We start from the raw sequence: 23,268 nt of genomic DNA, 5'->3' as shown, positions 1-23,268 counted from the left end.
CTAGTTAGGCTGACTTAGGCCTAGTCTGCTGGAGGACGCCCCTACAATACACCGGGCACCTTCTCTCCTTCTCTGTCTCTCTCTCTCTCTCTCTCGTATCCTATTACTGCATCTTGCTAACTCGGCCATTCTGGATGTCACTAACTCGGCTTCTTCTCCGGAGCCTTTGTGCTCCACTGTCTCTCAGATTAACTCATATCGCAGCGGTGCCTGGATAGTGTGACGTGTGTGGTTGTGCTGCTGCCGTGGTCCTGCCAGATGCCTCCTGCTGCTGCTGCCATCATTAGTAATTACTGTGCGTTCACACCAAATGCGATGGACACGATGTCATCGCCCGTAATGCGAGTATCGCGTCGCTTGATCACAAATGCCACCTTTTTGATCATCGCTTCATCGCTTCAATCGCGATGACGCAACCCTCCTCCCGCAATTTTCTTCACCTCCCGCTATTTTCTCGTCAACCATGGCTGAGTTAACTACCGTAGCTGCTCTTTATCTGTTGTGGACATCTGATTTGGATCGGAGACCCAAATGCCGCCGTGTCTGGGTTCACAATATCCTCCAGAAACGCACACAGCTGGGTGAATATCATCATCTCCTGCAAGAGCTGCGTCTGGATGACGGTCGTTTCCAGCGGTACTTCAGGCTGACGCTGGCCCAGTTTGAGGACCTGTTGGCCCATATCAGTGCGAGGATCTCCCGCCTGGACACCAACTACAGGCGCTCCATCCCAGCTGCGGAGCGCCTGTCCATCTGTCTCCAGTTAGTTGCTTATAATTTCTTTATGAAAATGAACGAAATACATAGAATAAATTCAATGTAGCAGGTGCTAAGTGTTTCTAATTAAAAAATGGTTGGATATCAACGCTGATTGGATGTTGTGGCACAGCGTCACGCGATGTCACTTGAAAAGTTCAAATTTTTCAACTTCAAGCGACACACGTGATGAGGTGATGGACGCGTCATCGCTTCATCGCGTCGCTCTTATCGCCTGAAACGCGTCGCTCAAAGCGACATTGCGTGTCATCGCGTCATTTACATTGATTTTGAATGGAAACTTGTGGCGTTCATCGCATCCATCGCGTTTGGGGTGAACGCACAGTTAGTCATATTTCTACTGTTATTATACACATATGATTATTGTCACACATGTATACTGCCAGATATTAATATATACTTTCAACATATTGTACCACAGTAGCCAGAACTATAACTATAATATTATTACTTTCATTAATGTTGTTGTAAGCTACTGTTATTACCGTCTGTCCTGCATCTCTCTCTCTCTCTCTCTCTCTCTGTCTCTCTCTCTCTCTCTTTCTGTCTCATTGTGTCATACGGATTACTGTTAATTTATTATGCTGATCTGTTCTGTACGACATCTATTGCACGTCTGTCCGTCCTGGAAGAGGGATCCTTCCTCAGTTGCTCTTCCTGAGGTTTCTACCGTTTTTTCCCTGTTAAAGGGTTTTTTTTGGGGAGTTTTTCCTTATCCGCTGCGAGGGTCCTAAGGACAGAGGGATGTTGTATGCTGTAAAGCCCTGTGAGGCAAATTGTGATTTGTGATATTGGGCTTTATAAATAAAATTAATTGATTGATTGATTGACTTTCATGGTCCCCAGAGGATGAATCCCTCTGACTTTGGTGATCCCCTGACTTTTCATTGAGCAACACCAGCAGATGAAAGTTTTCACTCATCCAGTGAAATATCTCACTACGCATTGTTGGATTGGCCCAGAAGTTTTATAGATATTCATGGTCCCCAGAGGATGTATCCTATTAACTTCAATGATCCCTTTAGTGATTTTTGGCAACTCAGGGGCATGGTTTTGGAAGAAATGTCTCAACAACTATTGGATGCATTGCCATGACATTTGGCACAGTCATTCTTATCTCTGGGCCTACTTCATTTGATACCCATAATGCGAATGGAGTAACATATAGTATAGCCATATTTTTTAATATTTTGGTGGCATCTTAGCTCACTGAACTGCCAACTCAATCACATACACCACGCTTGGCTTCACCACACCAAAGACTTAATGACTTGTAGCTGCTGTGGGAGTGTGACCTTGGAGACTGTTGAGAGAGCCCACCCTGCCACACACAAACAGTAATAGCGCTAACTATGAGCATCACACGACTTATGCTTCCTAACGGTTATCACTGGGTTTAACAAGAGTTGATCTGTGTTGGATGTTAGCACTCCTGTTGTGTTAACTTGTGCTAAGCAGGGAGACTCACGAGGAGGAGAGCGGCTCCAGAGATGCTGGCAACATTAAGTTAGCTGATCCAGCAGAGAGTCCGGATGTCCTGTTTCAATACTACTTGGTACTGGATTATTTTGGTTGACACCATAAAGGTATCTAGTACTGATACCCAGTCCCATTCATCCATCATCAGGTCAGACTTTCAATTTGGTCAATGACCACATACCTGCAAACCTTACATTTAGTGCTAATTAAGTTGCTAAAATGTTAACTTGCCAACATGCTAAACTTATATGATAATGGTAAACATTACACCTGCTACTGATGCAAACATCTGCATGTTAGCATGCTGACATTAGCATATAGCTCAAAGCACTGCTGTGCCTAAATACAGCCTCACAGAGTCACTAGCATGGCTGTAGACTTTTAGTCTTGTCAAAATGTATCTCATCCTACAGTTAGACTTTGACAGTTGCAGTGAAAACATGCAGGTCAATGGCCAATGCAGCCAAACATATGCATGTATGCATGTGTCTTCAGCAAACTCTGCTTGTATTTACACTGGGGTCGGGACAACTATAGAATGTAGGCTATTCAAGGTCATAATATTATCATGATTTAGTACACCTGTGCCCATTTGTAACATGACCTTCAGTGACTTAATGCATTTAAACACAGGGTCAACAAACCCAAGTAGCACTCTTCACAGTGAAATCATATCTGTAACAAATCAACACAGTAAGGAACTATTATTGTTAAGAACATTTATTGCATCCATTATTGCAAGTCTCCCTCAACACACTTCTTTCTTCAACATCCATTAATAAGCTGCTGTTACAGTGAGACAAACAAAAATAAAAACAAAATCCTAAATAATGGCTTAACATTAAAATGACCAGTTATACATGGTGACTGAAGGTCACAAACTTCTGTCATTTGAGATTGTCCCAAATGGAATCAGAGTGCTAACTAGCAGGGGCTAATGCAGTAAACAAAATTAAATGGATTACAAGAAAAAGAAAAAATACTTTTCATCTCTTTACTTAAAGGTGTAATACACCCCCCTTCACAGTGACATTGTTACGAGGAGATTAAAACCCATTTATTCTTCTTATTATTCAATAAAACATGCACTGATTACAAGAAGTTAATAAACACAAATCAACAGATTGGATTTTTCATATACACTCACTGTAACAGCATAACAACATAATTGATGACTTGAGTAAGCTGACCAGTAACTGCATTAACAGTCATTTTTGTGTATGCATCTGATCTGTTACAGTGAAGGTTTCTCAATCAATATGATGAGATTAAAATGCTTAAAAATGGACAGGAGGAATGATGATGAGCTTCATTATAGCACATTTGGAATGTTAACTTAATGAAAGTAAGACATGTGACAACAAAATAAGAAAAGAAGCCAGTCCCTGGGTGAGAAGAGAACACTCTGCAGAGGGTCTATAAGCCAGCTGAGATGTAAACTTGCCATTCTCAAGATATATTCTAGCATTAGAAACAACTATTTACCACTGATTTGGCTTTCAACCTGGTTTGTTTAAATGGGATTTTAGACTTTACCTGAAATCAAAAAACCAACAACAAAACATAACTGTGAGCCCTCTAGGCATTATATTTATATTAAAAATCTTTTGATGAAGAATAATGAAGCATAACCCCTCTAAATGTAAAGAAGCCTGCATAAGGTACACGTTATAAAGTGCTTTGTGAACATAATATTTACAAAACTTGATTTTTATTTATTTATTTTTTTTTTTACTATGGCAGCGTCACTATTTACAGAAAATGTACCCAGTGATTTGGCAAAAGAGACGCAGTCTAGTTTGCATTTGGTCACAATCACTATCATCCAACACTTATTATAGTTACAGGAAAATCCACCCAAAACAGAACTGGTAAAGCTGTACAATGTTCTTTTTAATTTTCTTAATCATGACTTTTGTTCATGATTTGGATTTTGTTCCCCTAATCCAGTTTTGTTTGTGAACTGAAGTTCCAGTCACTGTCAGTTTTTGGTGGCATTAGGGTTGTTCTTTTTTTTTTTTTCCAACTAAGGCTGCAGAAAATGTACTCAGTGATTTGGTGAAAAGTTTAAGTTTCATTTGCATCTGGTCACAATCACCACAATCCAATGCTCAATAATAGGAAAATCACCCAAAAAAACGAACTGGTGAAGAAATCTGCACTATGTTATTTTGAATTTTGTTAATCATGACTTTTGTTCATGATTTGGATTTTGTTCTTCTTGTCCAGTTTTGTTTGTGAACTGAAGCTGTGGTTACTGTCAGTTTTTGCTAACATAAAGGCAGTTAATGTTCAGTACAGTGACTGTATGGAAGCAAATACATGCCAAAATAATGTGAATCTCATCTTGTATTTTGTCTGAATTTTACTGATACATCAGAGCAACTTAATTCTTGACTTTAATAATCCAAAATTAGCCGATTTTTTTAAAGTTGTATATAGTTGAGTATTGTGCTTATTTTGAGAGACAACGCATAATACATCGTCAAAGTCTCACGCCCATGCCGCCCATGATCCCATCCTGCCGGCTGTCCAGGCAAGCCATAATAATTTCCACTTTGAAGAAGCAGTGTAAAAGGGGGCTATACTGTAAGTTCAGATAGATTGGTGTCAAAATCAATTTAGCTCAGATGCTTTCATTGTCAAAAGCAAAGCTGTAAAACAAGTAAAAACAGCATCTGTCCTACTTTTACAGCTGTCCTCAAATCCAGAGTCCATGCATGGACTGACCAAAATAAACCTGTTCTGTAAGAGAGCGATAACATACAGTACCGAGTTCTGTTTCTGTGTGGATTTTCACTTCCCATCAAACATGTCTCATATAATCATCCTCATAAGTGTGAGAGTATTGATCTGGATCATATTCATTATGAAAACTCAGATAAGCTGATTTTGAATCCTTGAGGATTAGAAAGCCCACGTACATAACTCCCATCACTGTAAATAACTTTGGCACAAAGTCCAACAGTGTCAGATAAAACATTTATTTTTTACCCTCAGCTGCCACCTACTGTTGTTCATGGATAAGTGAACCGTCCAGGTGGCAATGCTCGTCTTTGAGGGCCTTGTCACACTGAAAAAATTAAGGTTGGGGTAAAAACCCACAATCAGTATATAGCAGATGTTTGGTCAGATGAAGGTCTGGGATCCCATTGAACGATGCATTATTGTTACTATTGTGGTCTGATGTTTTTTAGTCTTTCATGTCCTTTCTTTTCAGTCCACATTTTTGGAAATTCAAGGGTCTGGAATTGCTTTATTTTGCTGGTGTATTTAACTTTGTGTTTCACACTCAGAAGAAAAAACTATTTTACACAGGAGCTCTTCGAACTACTGTTAATAGGGAAGTATCAGTTATTGTTGATATGTACATGTACAATGCCCTTATTTTCATTTATTGAGCTGACAGACATCCTTCTTTTCTTTCCATCTCAGATGATCTTTGTTCCTCACTGAAAACTTAAAGTCTGCTGTCTCTCTCAGTCGTCTGTGGTCAGTTGGCCACACCCTGAGGAGCCTCAGGTATGAGGGAGGAGAAGAAAGTTTTGAAGAAAACCCACGCTGTCCATATGACTGACACCCTGTGGGGAGGCACTAAAACTGCTGTCATTGATCCATCGTCAGCAGGTTCCTCCCCCTGTCTGTCAGCAAGCTCATCTGCCTGAAAAAAAAAAAAAAAAAGTAATTATACAAATGATTATTTATGGCAGTCGATTCTTACAGTGTTTTATTGCTAAAGGATATACTTCAATCCATAGATCAACCTATAGTTGTTTATTGGGTCTACTTTAATTAGATCAGTGAATTCCATTAGATTCCACAGTGGAATTCTGTTACATTTAAACATTCATGCGTACATGCAGGTTAGAGACCAGGGGTCTCATTTTGAAAACAGAGCATAGGATCCATACTAAAAATGTATGTGACAAAAGCCAAGTATTGTGTGCACCAAAACAATATTTAACACAATGAGGCTTCCACCTCACCATCTGCATAGTCAATTTCCAGTCTCCAAAATGTTTGTAAGCATGGATAAACGTTTTCCATCAAGCCTATTTTTATAGATCTCAACTTTTCCATAGGAAGCGGCGTACGCCTCTTTCAGGCATTGTTGTGTGTGTAGGCAATGTTTATAAATGAGACCCCAGACCTGAAACCAGATTGTCATGTCATCAGAGCACAGGTCTTGAACCACTAAGATATGAAGATGTATAACAGAGTATATAAAACTTCAGTTAATTGGAGATGAATCAGAGGGACACATCTAAGATGTTTTCTTACTGGATTTGGGTTCCCATTCTCGTTCTGCTGGACCTCAGGGGGCTGCAGGTGGTTGGGTCCTTGGACCTGCACTCGCCTTCTGAAGGGAAACCAACCAACAGTGTGTCTGTAGAGGAGAAAACAGCAGAGAAAATACATTTATATGAATGCAAACCAAGTCTTAGTGCTATGTAAACAGTTAAAAGTTCTGGGGTTAATATTATCCAACCGCTATAAACTAAAGACCATGAACTATCTTTTGAGGTAAACACTAGCCAAAGCTAAATTTCCTCCATTTGACTACTCATTATGAGGACGTTGTGTAGACTCTCAAACTCTGCACTTAATTGCTGTTGTATCAAACAAATAGCCCTCTCTAATGGTTGGGTAATGGCTAGAAAAGTGTTTTTCCAGAATTATGATGTCACAGTGAAGCTGATCTTTGACCTTTTAGATACAACGTGTCATCACTTAATCATTTTATCCTATTAGACCTTTGTTTTCATAATTAGTGTATGAGTTCTTGAGTTAAAGCCAAAAAATGTTTTGAGTGGTGACAGTGATCAAGCGGATGTTTGTGCCAAATTTGAGGAAACTCAAGGTTTTCTTGAGATTTTGTGTTCACGAGAGTAAGACGGATGCAAGGTCACAGTGACCTTTGACCACCAAAATCTAATCAATTCACTGTTGAGTCCTAGTGGATGCTTGTGCCAAATTTGAAAAATAATTCCCTCAAGATGTTCTTGAGATATCGCATTCACAAGAATGAGACAGACGTGGTCACAGTGACCTTGACCTTTGACCTATGCTTACCAAGTTGGATCACTTTATCTTTGAGTCAAAGTGGACGTTTGTACCAAATTTGAATAAATTCCCTCAAGGCATTCTTGAGAGCTTTATTTTTGGTTTTGTATTGTAGTTTGTGTTTGTCTTTGTTGCAAACTGTTGGAAATGTAGAATAATTTCATCTGAATAAATGACTGTTTAAAAACTCTAAACTCTCACTCCCTTTCTCTTCTTTGCTTTCTCTTGACAAACACATTTCTACACCCACATTTCCTGGAATGCAATGTGATCTTTTATCATTTCTTTGGCTTTTTTATAAATGTGTGTCATTCATGTATTACTGTAACAAATTCTAATCCATCTTTTTCTAAACCTATTTGATCCACGCCTGAGGAGTGGAATGTGTATGCACGTTTGTGTTGGGCTGAAGGGTTATGCAACAGCAAACAGAGTGTGAGACTGGAGCATGTGAAGTAAAGGAACAACATGGCCTAAACTGATGATAACAACAGCGCTCACATGGACCAGGCTGTTAGATGGACTCTGACCATTTAACATTTACACATCTGAAACTGAGCTGTGACATAACCAGAAAACTGTTTAATTACAGTTACTATGGAATGCCATAAGAAATAATAAATGAGATAATCTGCATTTGCTGGAGCCAAAACATACCGAAACACATACGACCCTAGATGCCTAAATTCAGGACAAATAAATCCATTCAACAAGTAAAGAGAGCTTTCTTCAAACAAAATATATAAAATCTAGATAGCATTGCAAATGAATCAAAGTTCTGTTCATTTTAATTTTTCAGCTGAATATTTGTTAGGTGATTGGAATAAAAAATTATTAGGGGATGTCAGGAATCACATCCTGCTGCAATACACATGTGGAAAGTCAAACAAAAAAGCTGAGAAGGCTGACAGCTGAGAACATAATGTAGATTTCCAGTCACTGATAATCAAGTACCAAGATATGTAGAACAGTCAGTTTTACAGCTCAACATTCTATAGGTATAAAAATACTTAATGCTCGAACTTAAGCTATGCAGTGTGGAATGTGCTGTCTGCAGTAATAATTCTTCCCTGGAGTTTGAACAGCACAGGGAAGTACAGTAAATGAACTGGAGTCTCAGGTCAGACTGTGGTTTGCTAAGATTTCCAGGTATGAGGAACCACCGGGTATTAGGTGTCAGTGTTGTCTTTACCCATGAAGCCATGTGTTTCAGATTTGTTTTTTGTAGTGATGTGGACTGTACATTTACTTTAGACAAGTCACACTCTCTGCAGCTCTTCTGGAGGAGTAGAAAGACCATTTTCAAGGTCCAAGTGGTTTACTCAAGGCATGCAAGGCAAATGCTATAAATGTTAGCTAAGTTAATACTTCTGAGTCTGACTTAATGGCTCCAAACATCTAGGTGGACACTTACTTGGAGCACACTTTGGACCCGATGGACCGCCTCAACAGAACATCACCAGCAGAAACACTGCTCATCGCTTTATACCTTTATTTTTGTTATTCTAGAAAATTTCCAATGTGGTATCTTCCAATTCAGGGCTCCAGGCTGCGACCAAATAGTCACATTTTTTTTACATATAATATAATTTGGCAACTTTTTAATAATAAACTAGAATATGTTTTGCACAGATTTCTAATCAACTGCACAATTCCACAAATGTTGACTTTTTCCTGACATCATAAGTAATGCATTGAACTCGGCAGGATTCACTTGTTTGCTTCTTTATGAAGCTTTGGTATAACAGGTTTCAAGGGTAAACATCCTGAAGGCTGGGCAATTTACATACACCCATACGCTGTTGTCAGGAAGTCAGTAATGCCTACCAGATATGCTACTATGCTCCTATTTCAAGTGATTTCATACTTAAATTTCCAAATAAGCAGTGACGTATATGCCTGTTTAAAATCAAACACAGACAGGATTTAAAGGACTACTCAAACAACCCTGCCTCCTATCAGGCCCTTGAGTTGTTTTACATGAGTGAACTGAGTGTGTGCCCTTACCTACCAGAGAGGCTCTGGATGCCAGCACAAGCATATGATAAGAGCCAGTAAGGTTGAGAGCTCAACAGTGAAGTGCTTTTAAGTAAGTCACTCAAGCCACTACAGACACACCAACACCAAGAGAGTGGAGCACATTACACCAGTGCTTAAATCACTGCACTGGCTTCCTGTGTGTCAAAGGATAGACTTTAAAATCTTGTTACTTGTCTATAAAGCACTAAATGGTCTCGGGCCTAAATACATCTCTGATATACAGTACAGGCCAAAAGTTTGGACACACCTTCTCATTCAATGCATTTTCTTTATTTTCATGACTGTTTACATTGTAGATTCTCACTGAAGGCATCAAAACTATGAATGAACACATGTGGAGTTATGTACTTAACAAAAAAAGGTGAAATAACTGAAAACATGTTTTATATTCTAGTTTCTTCAAAATAGACACCCTTTGCTCTGATTACTGCTTTGCACACTCTTGGCATTCTCTCCATGAGCTTCAAGAGGTAGTCACCTGAAATGGTTTTCCAACAGTCTTGAAGGAGTTCCCAGAGGTGTTTAGCACTTGTTGGCCCCTTTGCCTTCACTCTGCAGTCCAGCTCACCCTAAACCATCTCGATTGGGTTCAGGTCCGGTGACTGTGGAGGCCAGGTCATCTGCCGCAGCACTCCATCACTCTCCTTCTTGGTCAAATAGCCCTTACACAGCCTGGAAGTGTGTTTGGGGTCATTGTCCTGTTGAAAAATAAATGATCGTCCAACTAAACGCAAACCGGATGGGATGGTATGTCGCTGCAGGATGCTGTGGTAGCCATGCTGGTTCAGTGTGCCTTCAATTTTGAATAAATCCCCAACAGTGTCACCAGCAAAACACCCCCACACCATCACACCTCCTCCTCCATGCTTCACAGTGGGAACCAGGCATGTGGAATCCATCCGTTCACCTTTTCTGCGTCTCACAAAGACACGGCGGTTGGAACCAAAGATCTCAAATTTGGACTCATCAGACCAAAGCACAGATTTCCACTGGTCTAATGTCCATTCCTTGTGTTTCTTGGCCCAAACAAATCTCTTCTGCTTGTTGCCTCTCCTTAGCAGTGGTTTCCTAGCAGCTATTTGACCATGAAGGCCTGATTGCCGCAGTCTCCTCTTAACAGTTGTTCTAGAGATGGGTCTGCTGCTAGAACTCTGTGTGGCATTCATCTGGTCTCTGATCTGAGCTGCTGTTAACTTGCCATTTCTGAGGCTGGTGACTCGGATGAACTTATCCTCAGAAGCAGAGGTGACTCTTGGTCTTCCTTTCCTGGGTCGGTCCTCATGTGTGCCAGTTTCGTTGTAGCGCTTGATGGTTTTTGCGACTCCACTTGGGGACACATTTAAAGTTTTTGCAATTTTCCGGACTGACTGACCTTCATTTCTTAAAGTAATGATGGCCACTGGTTTTTCTTTAGTTAGCTGATTGGTTCTTGCCATAATATGAATTTTAACAGTTGTCCAATAGGGCTGTCGGCTGTGTATTAACCTGACTTCTGCACAACACAACTGATGGTCCCAACCCCATTGATAAAGCAAGAAATTCCACTAATTAACCCTGATAAGGCACACCTGTGAAGTGGAAACCATTTCAGGTGACTACCTCTTGAAGCTCATGGAGAGAATGCCAAGAGTGTGCAAAGCAGTAATCAGAGCAAAGGGTGGCTATTTTGAAGAAACTAGAATATAAAACATGTTTTCAGTTATTTCACCTTTTTTTGTTAAGTACATAACTCCACGTGTTCATTCATAGTTTTGATGCCTTCAGTGAGAATCTACAATGTAAATAGTCATGAAAATAAAGAAAACGCATTGAATGAGAAGGTGTGTCCAAACTTTTGGCCTGTACTGTACTTGTACGTTATGAAGCATCCAGACCCCTCAGATCATCTGGAACAGGTTTACTCAGTGTTCCCAGGATCAAAACCAAACAAGGTGAAGCAGCCTTTAGTTTCTATGGTCCCCGCCTGTGGAACAAACTTCCAGAATATCTGGGGTCGGCTGAAACTGTCAACTCATTTAAATCAGGGCTTAAAACATCACTATTTACTGCAGCTTACCAGTGAACTAGATATGTAACTTATTGTTAGGATAATCTGTAGCTATTGTTTTTATATTTGTCTGCTCTTGCTTTTGCTTTATGTTTGCTTTTTAAATGCATTTTCTGTACTGTTTTTCTTGCTTTTAGCTTTTGTTTTTAATGATCTATTGTTCCTTTAATGTTTTATCTTAACGTATTTATCTTGTAAAGCACATTGAATTGCCTTGTGTATGAATGGTGCTATATAAATAAAATTGCCTTGCCTTGCCTACAGTGCAGTGACACATTTCAGCCAAGTTAGGTCGTCAGACTTAAAAAACATAAAGATTTACACTTGTCAAAGTAGAAAGTGACAGATTGAACTTACAGGTACATGATGAAGAGAGTGCTCATCACCAGCAGAAAGCGGGTCAGGTTAGAGTTGAAGTACACAATCATGAGCAGAACGCTAAATCTTGCGGCGGAGTACAACCAGTCCAGCCAATCACGCTCCATATCCTCCTCGTCCTCCATCATGGGCCCGCCCTGTGCGTTCATCCGCATGTTCTGGTTGGCCTCTCCGGGGTTGATGAAAGCCCCATCTTGCACTGGGTTCTGATTGGCTGGCAGGTTGTTGATGGGGTTCTGATTGGCTAAGGGGGCTGGGACAGGTACTTGGTGGGCTGGAACGGGAGGGTACTGGCCAATGGTTGTAGCTGGTGCAGAGGGGAAAGTGCCTGCTGCGGCCAATGCTGCATGACTGTTGGTGGAAAATTTGACAAACGTCAAGCGTATGAAAAACTAGCCGGACACCCTCAGCCATATAAGATAAAATAAATGAGAACTCACTATTGCATGTAATACTGTCTTGCGTAGACATGTTGGAGCCAGAGTAGCTGTTGAGGGCTGTACAGGGAGTAGGTGGGAAAGGCTGGTTGGGTCATCTGTGGCGCTCCAGGCCTGCAGGGAACAATGACAGATATCAGATTAGTATCTGTTAAACAATGTAAACTTCATCCAGTGATATTTAAGAGAAAGTGTACGTTGGAATGACAATAAAAAAATATATATAATCCACTTTTTTATATATACATTACTTTCTATAGTTATACTTAAAGGCACTGCAGAATTATTTTTTTCTAACATATCTAATTAGGGTTTCTGCATCTGTTTGGGTTGAGACATCTTAAATGCAAATCAAGTGTGTTTCAATAATGGTTTGACATGCCCTCTTTCACTTCCCCTAAGCTCTTGATTATGTGCCCATATGCTGAGTGAGGATTTCAAAATAAAATGCACTCAATCACTCTTAAGCAGCCCTAATAATTCATTAGTGGTGTCACGATTCTCCAAATCCATGATTCGTGAAAGCTTTCGATTTTAAGGTAACAGTTCCATTCAGTTTTCGATTTTAGTATGGCGGCTATGTCACTGTTAGAATATCAAGTGTTGATTTGTAGAGATCAACAGCTCATTGGTTTTATGCCCTGAGAAATTGTCATTTACATTTTAATATTCTTCAGTCAAAAGATAGGCTACATGGTATTAGGTGATTTAACTACCATATTTTTGGTGGTAATGTACCACAATTAATGCCATATGGTAAAATTTAAATAACTTATATAAAATGTAATAAATAACAATAACTTATTGCACCAGCCAATTGAAAAAACTGTTAAACACAAAACAACAGCCACTAGATGGCAGAGGGGTAGGTTACAATAACAGCTTGAGTTTCCTCACTTGCAAAAGCCACTTTCACTTTTACTTAAACGGGCACTGTGTAGGAATTTCTCCTATCTAGTGTTGAGATCATATATTGCATTCAAACGGATAGCGCACTCTAGCACCTCACTGTTTCAAACGCGTATTGCAACAACGGTAGCTGCTGTGTACCAAAAAGCTATGATAACATTGATGAAACCATGTCATCCGATACTTCATGGAGTATTCATTCAGGCTCCTACACAGACACACACGATGCGAGTTGACAAACCCCCCCCCCCTCACCATGCTGGCTGTGTTTACAATGTAGGACTGTTGGGGCGGGTGTAAATCAAAACAAACCAATCACATCTTGTCTTTTGAAAACTGACTAGTGTTGTCACGATACCAAAATCTTTGTTTCGGTACCAATACCATTATGAATTTCGATACTTTTCGATACTCTTCGGTACTTTTCCTAAGGAAAAGTCCTTTTGGATACAAACCTTTAAAACAATAAATAGTAGGGGTGTAACGGTACCAAAAAAATCATGGTTCGGTAAGTACCTCGGTACGGACGTCACGGTTTGGTAACTCAAATGTTCCACCAAGTTTGTGTTGTCTCGTGTTGTCTCCCTTTGCAAGGCAGACTTTCTCTTGTCTTTTTTCACGTACGCCAGCTGCGGATGTTGATACAGGTGTTGTCATACACACCACTTGCGCAATCTGTGCTCCAATAGGAACAAGGAAGGCGTTTGCGTGCATAAATGAATTAAATAAATTAATGAATTGAATCAATTTAAAAAGTACCGGTATTTTCCAAATGCAGTATAGTACCGTTTGGAATACTCTAGTACCACGGTACTATTTTAGTACCGGTATACCGTGCAACACTACAACTGACTAGCCTGCTTGCTGCTGCTTTTCGTCACTCTACCTGCAGGCGGAAACGCGTAAGGTGATTCCGTATTTCTCAAGTATGTCCCTGTACGTACCTGTATTTTCAAGATGGCGCACGTACATGATGAGACACCGGTTGCAATGTATATGTAAATGAGAATTTTGGAGCTTACGGACATACTTAGATACGCTGATGGAGGTAAATACACATGTGCTAGGACACACTTTTGACTGCAAAATTTGTTTGTCTCAAAGAACAACTGAAATTGTTACACATAGTGCCTTTAAATAGTATAGCCTTCAAACTGTAGTTCTTCAGTCAACGGACGCATTTGGTGTTTACATAACTCACGGGGAAGGCAAAATGTTGCCACAACAGTGACTTCATGGAAACAGGAAGATTTTACAGTACTATTATTTCCCAGTCATCTCGGACTCAGACAGCAGCCATGGTGTCCCAAAAAAGTGCAGCTGCAATAGAGCTGGGAGATATGGACAAAAATTCATATGTATTTTCAGGCTTAATGTTGATACACAATATATATCCAGTATTTTCTATAAAATGGGCTACATGTTTATTTGCAAGTTCAGGCCACATTTGAGATGTCACAAGCACTTTTATGAAAAACAGACTGATCAAAATAAAATGCAAAGACAAGGATTTTTTTCCTTGTTTGAAAATATACAGCTGCACAACATATAAATGAAAAATTATATTAAATAAATAGCAGGGCTGTACGTAAACTTTTGCACATAGCACTAGAGCTGTAAAGCTTTAAGGGTTTGCAGCACAGGACACAAAACAATAACTTGACTATAAAAGTATCAAGTAGGCCTAAATCCAATGTAGTTTGCCACAATAAAAAATCTTTGTGGCGGGTTTTCTATGGCCTTTCATATAAATCTAGTGCTGGAAAATGATTTAAATACATTAATTAATTGGGCTATAATTCTTATTTATGATCTTATTTATCTGATCAGATGCTGGAACCACTTCAACTCGATGCGAAGGAGCAGTGGCTCTACTCTGAGCTATGTCCAGGTGTCCGTGCTCCTTACCCCATCTCTAAAGCTGAGCCCAGTCGCCCTCCAGAGGAAGCTTATTTCTGCTGCTTGTAGCCGTGATCTCATTCTTTCTGTCACTACCCGAAGCTCATGACATATATATGAGAGTTGGGACATAGATAGACTGGCAAATCAAAAGCTTTGCCTTCTGGCTCAGCTCTCTCTTCACCACGACAGTCTGGCGCAGCACCCATATCACTGCAGATGATGTGCCCCACAAAAATGTTTTTAATTTAATAATAATACATGTTGATGTTTTCAACATTATAAAGAGTTAGGAGACAGAGTCCTCCATCTTTTCCAAAACCACTGAATTGCCCAAGCTGGAGATCCCACAAAGATTATACTGGCCAGTCTAAAGTTTAACTGCAACTTTAACATTCTCACTGGTGTGTATACATATCTAATTTTTTTCAGTTTTTATAGAAAAGATATCCTGAACACATCCTTATTGCCAAAAAAATGTGCTGTCTGTTGATGCCAGTGAGACTAAATACAGTTCAGCGGACACATAATTTGTTCCATTATGACTTACACTGCAGCAGTAGGCCACGAAGGCGTTCCTGATGGAGACACTGGGTAGTGTGCATGAGTTGAAGCAGCAGCAGCTGAAGCTGAAGAGTTCTGCCTCCTCTGCCTCAGCTCTGGTGTGCTTGGAGTCTGGACTGTGGAGGAGGAGCTGCTGGAACTGGCTGCCATGGGCCTCGGACTAGAAGGACATGGCTGTTCCGTCTCTTTGGTCTGCAAAGGCAAGAGGAGTTTGAACTTCTGTCACTAGGCACTACAGCAAAGCCACTGTAATAAGACAAGCCTGTAGAGGTGTGTTTAATTATCTAGGATGAACAACACCTTAGAAGTTTTGTAGTATTAGTTGAGGCAGAGCAGGGCATTTCAAAGGGTAGTGAAACTAAAGTGAGTTATCTTTAGCTGTATGTTTGATCTCTAAGCTGTGGATGAGTTGTAGAAGATGACAGCTGAAGTGAAACAGTTCCACTTCACAGTAGGATGGTAATGAGGGGGGAGGTGAGGAAGTGCTCCTTCAAGTCTCAGAACTAAAACCTGCCTTTGAGCTTGATATGTCTCAGTATACTGGAGCTCCTTTAAAATCCCACAAAAACCTATGTATGCTGTTGAATTTATGAAAACGGAAACATCTGTTGAGTTTGACAGTTTGACCACAGTTCATGAGTGGTAATAGACCTGACTGACAGCTGTGTTAGAGACTCCTCTGCTCTGACTGGTTGTTTTCCTTCAACCATAGTAGATTCTAACATGTGCGATTAGAAGCAAAATGAGGAAGGAGGAGGAGGAGGAGGAGGAACATGATTTGTTTTCACAGATTATTTATCTCATCCCTCATCCCTGTCAAGATATAGTCATCAATCAAATATGACAAAAGTTATATTTTTATAAAAGTTACTGACTGTAGAGGAGACAAACACAACTTCCCACTCGAAAAAGTACTTTGTGAAAACACTGTGAAAAACTGAATATGAGTAAACCTCTTCATCCCTCACCTTAGGTCTGGCTCCAAGGGGTCCTTGGGGTGGATTCCTAAAAGCACACACCAGGTGCAGTGTGGGAATGGAGTCAGTCTGAGAAAGTGGAGATAAATGCCTGTATTATAAACATGGTAAAACACACTGATACATTCAAGCCTTTACATTAAACAGAATTAAGCCTATTAAACATTAGTATGAGCACCAACTGTCTCTACCACCATGAAAAACAACTGACAATAAACACAAGCCTCACATAAACCACACAGCAGGGCCGTGAGAAAAAAAACAGGGACTGTATGTCCTTTATTTACCTAGCAACAACAAATTCCAGAGGCCTGTACTATGAAGAAGGATTTGGGGTTAGCGAGGTAATTTTGGGGTTGATTCTGGGTTTTCAGTACTATGAAGCTGGTTCACTTTTTCCTGGGATAAATCCCTGTGGTAACTTAAAGTGAACACCTAACCTGCTCCAGAGCAGGTTGTCCTGATATAGAAAAAAGTCTACTAAGAGTGACAGGCAAGAAGAGTATGTATTTTATAGGTCAGAAGAATCATTTTATTTTTTTTAAGGCTTTCTATTTCCACTCTGGTTTTAAAACAGATCGACCTTCTAACAAATGGAGAGATCGTTTGCAACAATAAACACATAATGAGGATTTTTAGCTACATTTTTAATTGTGCAAATTTTATTTTATCCTCAGAGTGATAGCTGACAGTGTAGCTGACTTTATGAGAAACCTGTGAGAGGTAACTAGAAACTAGAATCACCACCCTGTGGTTGTATGCCTCCACGCACCAGTCAAGTTTCTCTTCCAGTTTACAACCATGTCTGTGAAAACACTGATGCATCACACACATCTTCCTCCGGCAGCACAGAAGATCTATACAATGAACACAGTTTCAAGGTGGACACCCAAGATGAATGTCACCTATTAAGTATCTGACCAAACATATCCCTTCTGTTCCTGAGATATGACGCTGATTAATGTCCAGAAAATTGTTTTATGCAGAACATCATGATGTCACGTTTTATTTTGTCATAATTAGCATGTGAATTCTTGAGTTATGGCCAAAAATGTGTTTTGTGAGGTCACACTGTCCTTGACCTTCAACCACAAAATTCTAATCAGTATATTCTGTTTGTGTCAAATCTTGTGAGTCTTGTGACAAATTCCCTTTAGGTGTTTTTGAGATATCGTGTTCACGAGACTGTGACAGACAAGGTCACAATGACCTTGATCCTTGACCACCAAAATCTAATCAGTTCATCATTAAGTCCAAGAGAATGTTGTGCCAAATATGAAGAAATTCCCTCGAGGTGTTCTTGAGATTTTGCGTTCACGAGAATGAAACAGATGCAAGGTCAAAGTGACCTTGACCTATGACCCTTGACCCCCAAAATCTAATCAGTTCATCCTTGAGTCCAAGTAAATGTTTGTGCCAAATTTAAGCAAATTCCCGAGGCGTTCCTGAGATATTGCGTTCACAATGGTGAGACAGACAAAGTCGACAGTGACCTTTACCTTCGACCACCAAAACCTAATCAATTTATCATTGAGTCCAATTGAACATTTGAAAAAATTCCCTCGAGGTGTTCTTGAGATATCATGGTCACAAGCGCGGGATAGACAGACGCCGCTAGCCGGCAGGCATAATATAAACCAAAGATTATATTTCATTAGTAAAATTAGTCCATATACTGTTAATTGGCTCCCTTCATTATAAATGTGACATTTCAGTCAGACAGACCTCATCAGTCTTTGAACTACTTTTCCAAGCTTTACTTTAGTAGCAGAAACATTTTGACATTTCTTCTACATATAACATATTCAGAGTAGTTATCATCCAACTGAAAAACAAAAAATACTTACACTATTCTTAAGTCATATATTTAATAAAACCTACAGCCTCGCCTATAGCCTTGGCTTACTTTTATTTTTTGGAAATTATTCTAGTGTTTCTACATGTTCTTATTCTATTGTAAGATTATAGGCCATGATTTAAGCGTCACTCGAATGAATATGACTTTCTTCCGTCCCATAAACAGAACATTCATAAATTAGTATCACTCTTTCATCTCATATCATATTAAGTACATCATTCATGGTTCTGATGATCTCCGATCAGGCTGATGCACAAATATTTTTACAGTTTACCTCAATGTTATTACCTCACAGCTCCATAGAAACCTCTTTACATATTTTTTATCCACAAAATAGTGGAGAATGGAATAGAATCAAAACAGTTTGGTTCTGGATACTCTGAGTCAGCAACTCTGAGATAGGTCCATCCAGTCTGAGGATAGTAAGCTTTCTAAAGATGGTGATTGGTTTACACACCTCTACGCACAGAGCTCTAAACAGAGGCAAACACAACAGGTGGTGAGGTTGATGTCCTCTTTGAGGATTCTGGATGATTTTTGTCTCATAGCTCTCCAGCAATATGAGCCTCAACTGGGATTTGCAAACAATAACCAAGAACCAGACACATGAAATATTATACCGCGCTGGTTTAATACAGCACAACAGTCCTTTGACAGGTCATGAAGAGCCTTTTGCCGCTATTTATTATCAAAAAGGGTGGTGAGAGAAAAGTATTTTGGATCCAGCCTACCTAGCCAGTACAACAGCATGAAAGCAAATCAACATATTTCAATTACTAATTTCAGGTTTTGCAATGAGTACATGTTAAACTTTACTGACATGAAGGTCTAGAAAAAAATCTATTTAAGTCAGCAAAATATTAATTATAAAGTCCAATGTCACAGTGTTAATTTCGTTGACGAAAACTATGATGAAAAATTTTCGTCAACGACCTCTTCAATTACAAAAACAAGATGGTGATGGGCCAAATAGATCTTGATAATAAAGATGAAATCTATGTTTCATTTTTGTTGATGAGATGCGATGAAAATGTTAGTGGTTATCTATCAGACATTTAAAGCTGAGAATGGCTGTACTTGCAATTATCTTCAAATGCTACAAGAAGGACAGGCTGGTAAACTCCGGTAAATAGTCTGCGCCAGGATGTTTCACTAGCCCAGAGCAGCAGTAAATAATCAGCTGTGTATGTCTTACTGTGGATAGTGGAGCTGTCAGCAGTTAGTGCTGCTTGTTAGCCGCTGAGCGGCAGCGAGCAAGCAGCCACCGACCACCGCAATTCCCAGCTGATCTCCGCAGGACTGCACTCTGTCCAGACTTAAGAAGGTTTGTGGTTTGATGCTGTCTGACAGGCAGGTAGGAGGCTCAGTTATCTGTGAGTGTAGCTGTGCTGTAAGTAAACTGTCTGAACTCAGATCAGTTTTCTCTGACAACTGAAAGCTTAGTTTTAATCACCAACTCTGTGAGAGGACACAAGTTTAAACCTCCAGACTAAGATGATGCAGATTCAGAATCCAGGCTTTAATGAAGGTATTTCTCTGCTTCTTAACAGCAAGATGGATAAGTCAGAGTTTACAATGAACCTGGGTACAAGCCCTAGTTGTCTCAGATTAGTTATTTGTGGTATCAAAGTTTATGAGAGCATAAATAGAGAGATGTTGAGCTTTTCAAATGATGATCAGTAAGTGTGTGCTCGTAAATCACCCCTCAAACCTGTCAAACACTGCTGGAGAAATTACAGTTTGTAAGTGTGTAGAATTATTCGTAGTTGTAGAAAAGAAATTGTCTAAATTACATTTTTTATACAACTTGTCACCTTGATTCTAATGTCTGATCCCTGAACTAGCCTCACTGGATCAGTTTGAAGATAAAAAAAAATATAGAAAACTTCATGACTAAAAGTCAACTAAAATGTCATGAATTTTCATCGACTAAAACTATGAAGGACAAAAATGACTAAAATGTGACTTAAACTAGTAAAGCATTTTCATCTCAAGACTAAGACTAAAAACTGTCAAGAATAACACTGATCACAAATCACAAATTTCCCTCAGTGGGCTTTACAATCTACACAGCACACGAGCCCTCTGTCCTTGGATGCAATTTTGATAAGGAAAGACTTTTGCAAGTACAGCCATGTGTACTTGGAAACAGACAAACATACACTCACACATACCTGTCTGAAGAGATCTTTAATGTGCAGATGATCAGGTAGCAGTTTACCAGCATAGATGAGTCTCTGCTCACTCACAGCCTACAGAAAAAAAACAGGTGGGTTTATCTTTTGAGATAAAGTAACTTCAGTGACTAACAAATCATGACTTGATTTGGGTGATGTTTCTGCAGATGGGAAACAACCTTCAGGAATTTTTCAATGTCAGTGATGGTTGAACTGACTTTTTGGGGAAAAAAAAAAAATTGAAATCATTTTTTTACCCCAAAGCAACAGCTTTTTTCAGTTGTTGTCAATAAGTAGAGAGTGTGTGCAGCAACAAGTGGCCGCTGAGAGAAAAAGCACTGCTCCTGAACCTTTCAGAGAGTGCTCTTTTTTTTTTTGCAAGAAAGCACGTAATAAATTGAGATTCTCATTTGTTGGCATGTGTGTATTTATATGTTCTAGGCTGGTATGTAAGTAATGGTAACACAACACAGATGTTTGTATGTATGAACTGATCTAAGGTTTCAAGGTTCCCTTCTCTCATTTTCTATGCATGTATGACTAAACTGTGTATTATATATTTCCATTTTCCATGCAAAGCATGTTTTTATCTCTGGGTTTAAAACACACTATACAAATACATTTTATAATTGTCTCAATTATGTCTTCATGTATTATATTTTGATATTACCTGCACTGCCAAATTTAATTAATACTTATGACTCAGTGTTATTTCTGCTAAAGCACGTATCTCATTTTCCAGACTTGATCGGAAATCATTAACTTTACTCTCCCACCTTGGACCAACATATTTGAGAGCCTACAGCCTGACCCCACCTCATATGTACACTTTGCATCGACATCCTCTCCTCTCTACTGAAGCATAGATCCTCTTCCTTTCATCTGTCCTCTGTCATCTCAGCAGCAGTTTCGGTGTACACTGTGCTGTTTAACCTGTAGTCTCTAAGGAGGATGAAACTTGGCTGCTTGATGCTTAGGGTTTCGGTCACTTAGCTGACTGTCCTATTTAAGTCAAAGCAGCTCATTCTGTCATTCAACTTTTTATATATTATCATCAGACAGCTCCACAGCCCAAGCCTTGTGTCTACAAAAATTAGTAATTAGGGATGCCCACTGTTGGATTTTATGCTGATATCCGATATGCCGATATATAACGACTTAACTGCCCAATCAATAACCAATACCAATATATCCACTTTTCCCCCACCTAATATTAGTAATAATTAAGTTTATTCTGTATGAATTAACATCATAACATGCATGCATAGTCTTAACAGTCATAGTCATAATCTTATCACGGGATTTCCCTATAAATTAATACCCGGTGGGTACAGTTAATCTTTATAACATTCCTACACACTGCCTGTTTTCGGGAAGCCAACTACTGTAAGTTAACGCCTTCAAAAGTTCCTGATACTTGTGCAGGTTTGTTGTGAGCACACACAAACAGAGTCAGACATTAACAGGCTGACAGCTGTTAACTGGTGTCAGCCCTCTTGTCTCACTCAGCTGGTTCGTGCCATCACATTCCAGAGCACAGCCTCGAGATGCTTGTCACACGAGCTAACTAACGTTAGTTCCGCCAACGTTAGCTAGCTGCTAACTTAGCGTACGTTATCCGCCTCACAATTACTCACCGGTTTGGTTGCGTAAACAGTCGACAAATGTGTTTTTAGGTCCTTTACAGTCCAGTGTAGATAGACCCCTTCGACGGCTTGGTCCTCCTGAGCCTGGTTGGGCGTTTTTATAAGGAGAGAAATCGTCTCTCGTTGGGAATCTCCCACATCCATTTTTTACTCTTTCACTAAGTGTACTCTCGGTCTTTGGACGATACAATTACTTAATATGTTACCACTAGTGTAAATACCAAAAGTCCTCCTGGTACACTTTATCAGTGAATAGGTGAAAACGACGCGAACTGTTTCGTCTACTGAGTAACTCGCTAAACTCGGCTGAATCTCAAAGTGTCTTTGTGCTGGCTGTCATACGGGACTTTAGAGAGAGGAAGGGTTGTTTCCAAACACACTGTGGCCGCTCCTGATTGGTTACAGTCCGCGTGTGCTCAGACGTGGAGGACTTTAAGCAGTCGCTCTGTGAGCATGCGCAAATAAACCAAAGATCGTTTATATGTAAATCACACACTCTAGTGCTATTTTGCCAGCTACCCCAAAATAAACGTTAAATACAGACTAGCTCGTAGACAGTGAATGTATAAGTAAAAGCGAATGAGCCAAAAGATTATTTATTTGTCAGTTTAAAATGAAAAAAGATAAATGTCGGCAAATTAGTTCCTACTTTTTTTGGTGTTAGACGTTTGTTGCTCCTGAAAACGTAGACAGAGTGAGTGGTCTTTTTTTTCTTTGTACTCTCTGACAGCGAGACGTTTTTTTGACAGCTGAACTTCTTTTTATCCACCGAAGTTGCATCAGACGCGTTCCATCAGCTGTTAATCGACCTGAAAATGATTCCAACGATCTTATTCTGTAGCCTAGCTGTGTAATTATAAACAGAAAAATAAAGTACTATTATAATTATACTTGGAAAACAAACTGACAAGACTGGATGTCAAACGCTCAAGTTCTGGATGGTGAAAATATGGCACTCCACATAACCATAGTGGTTTGTCAAGAGTAATTTTTTGGGGGACTACGCCTGTTTTCAA

General features: G+C 39.6%; 1 protein-coding gene across 1 annotated transcript; it reads right to left on the bottom strand.

Moving 5' to 3' along the window:
- Nucleotides 1-2,960: 2,960 nt before the first annotated feature.
- On the bottom strand, nt 2,961-22,614 carry herpud1 (homocysteine-inducible, endoplasmic reticulum stress-inducible, ubiquitin-like domain member 1). The gene is made up of 8 exons (XM_033635529.2): nt 22,244-22,614; nt 20,604-20,681; nt 16,563-16,640; nt 15,581-15,786; nt 12,226-12,336; nt 11,765-12,136; nt 6,538-6,643; nt 2,961-5,917 (listed from the first exon to the last, which is right to left on the bottom strand). The coding sequence occupies exons 1-8, from the start codon at nt 22,394-22,396 to the stop codon at nt 5,750-5,752; spliced, it is 1,272 nt and encodes a 423-aa protein (XP_033491420.2). The 5' UTR covers nt 22,397-22,614; the 3' UTR covers nt 2,961-5,749.
- Between the last annotated feature and the right edge of the window lie 654 nt (nt 22,615-23,268).

This window comes from Epinephelus lanceolatus, chromosome 5 (genome assembly GCF_041903045.1).
Source record: "Epinephelus lanceolatus isolate andai-2023 chromosome 5, ASM4190304v1, whole genome shotgun sequence".
NCBI lineage: Eukaryota > Metazoa > Chordata > Actinopteri > Perciformes > Serranidae > Epinephelus > Epinephelus lanceolatus.
This window is presented reverse-complemented; position numbering and strand designations above follow the sequence as displayed.

What these genes read in the sequence shown, in the direction of transcription:
- herpud1 (XM_033635529.2), bottom strand. Translation starts at nt 22,396, where the DNA reads ATGGATGTGGGAGATTCCCAACGAGAGACGATTTCTCTCCTTATAAAA. An exon ending in CCCTTGGAGCCAGACCTAAG is followed by an intron (nt 15,787 to 16,562) that starts GTGAGGGATGAA and finishes TTGCCTTTGCAG; the next exon opens with ACCAAAGAGACGGAACAGCC. An exon ending in ACTCTCTTCATCATGTACCT is followed by an intron (nt 6,644 to 11,764) that starts GTAAGTTCAATC and finishes TCTCCTCTACAG; the next exon opens with ACACACTGTTGGTTGGTTTC.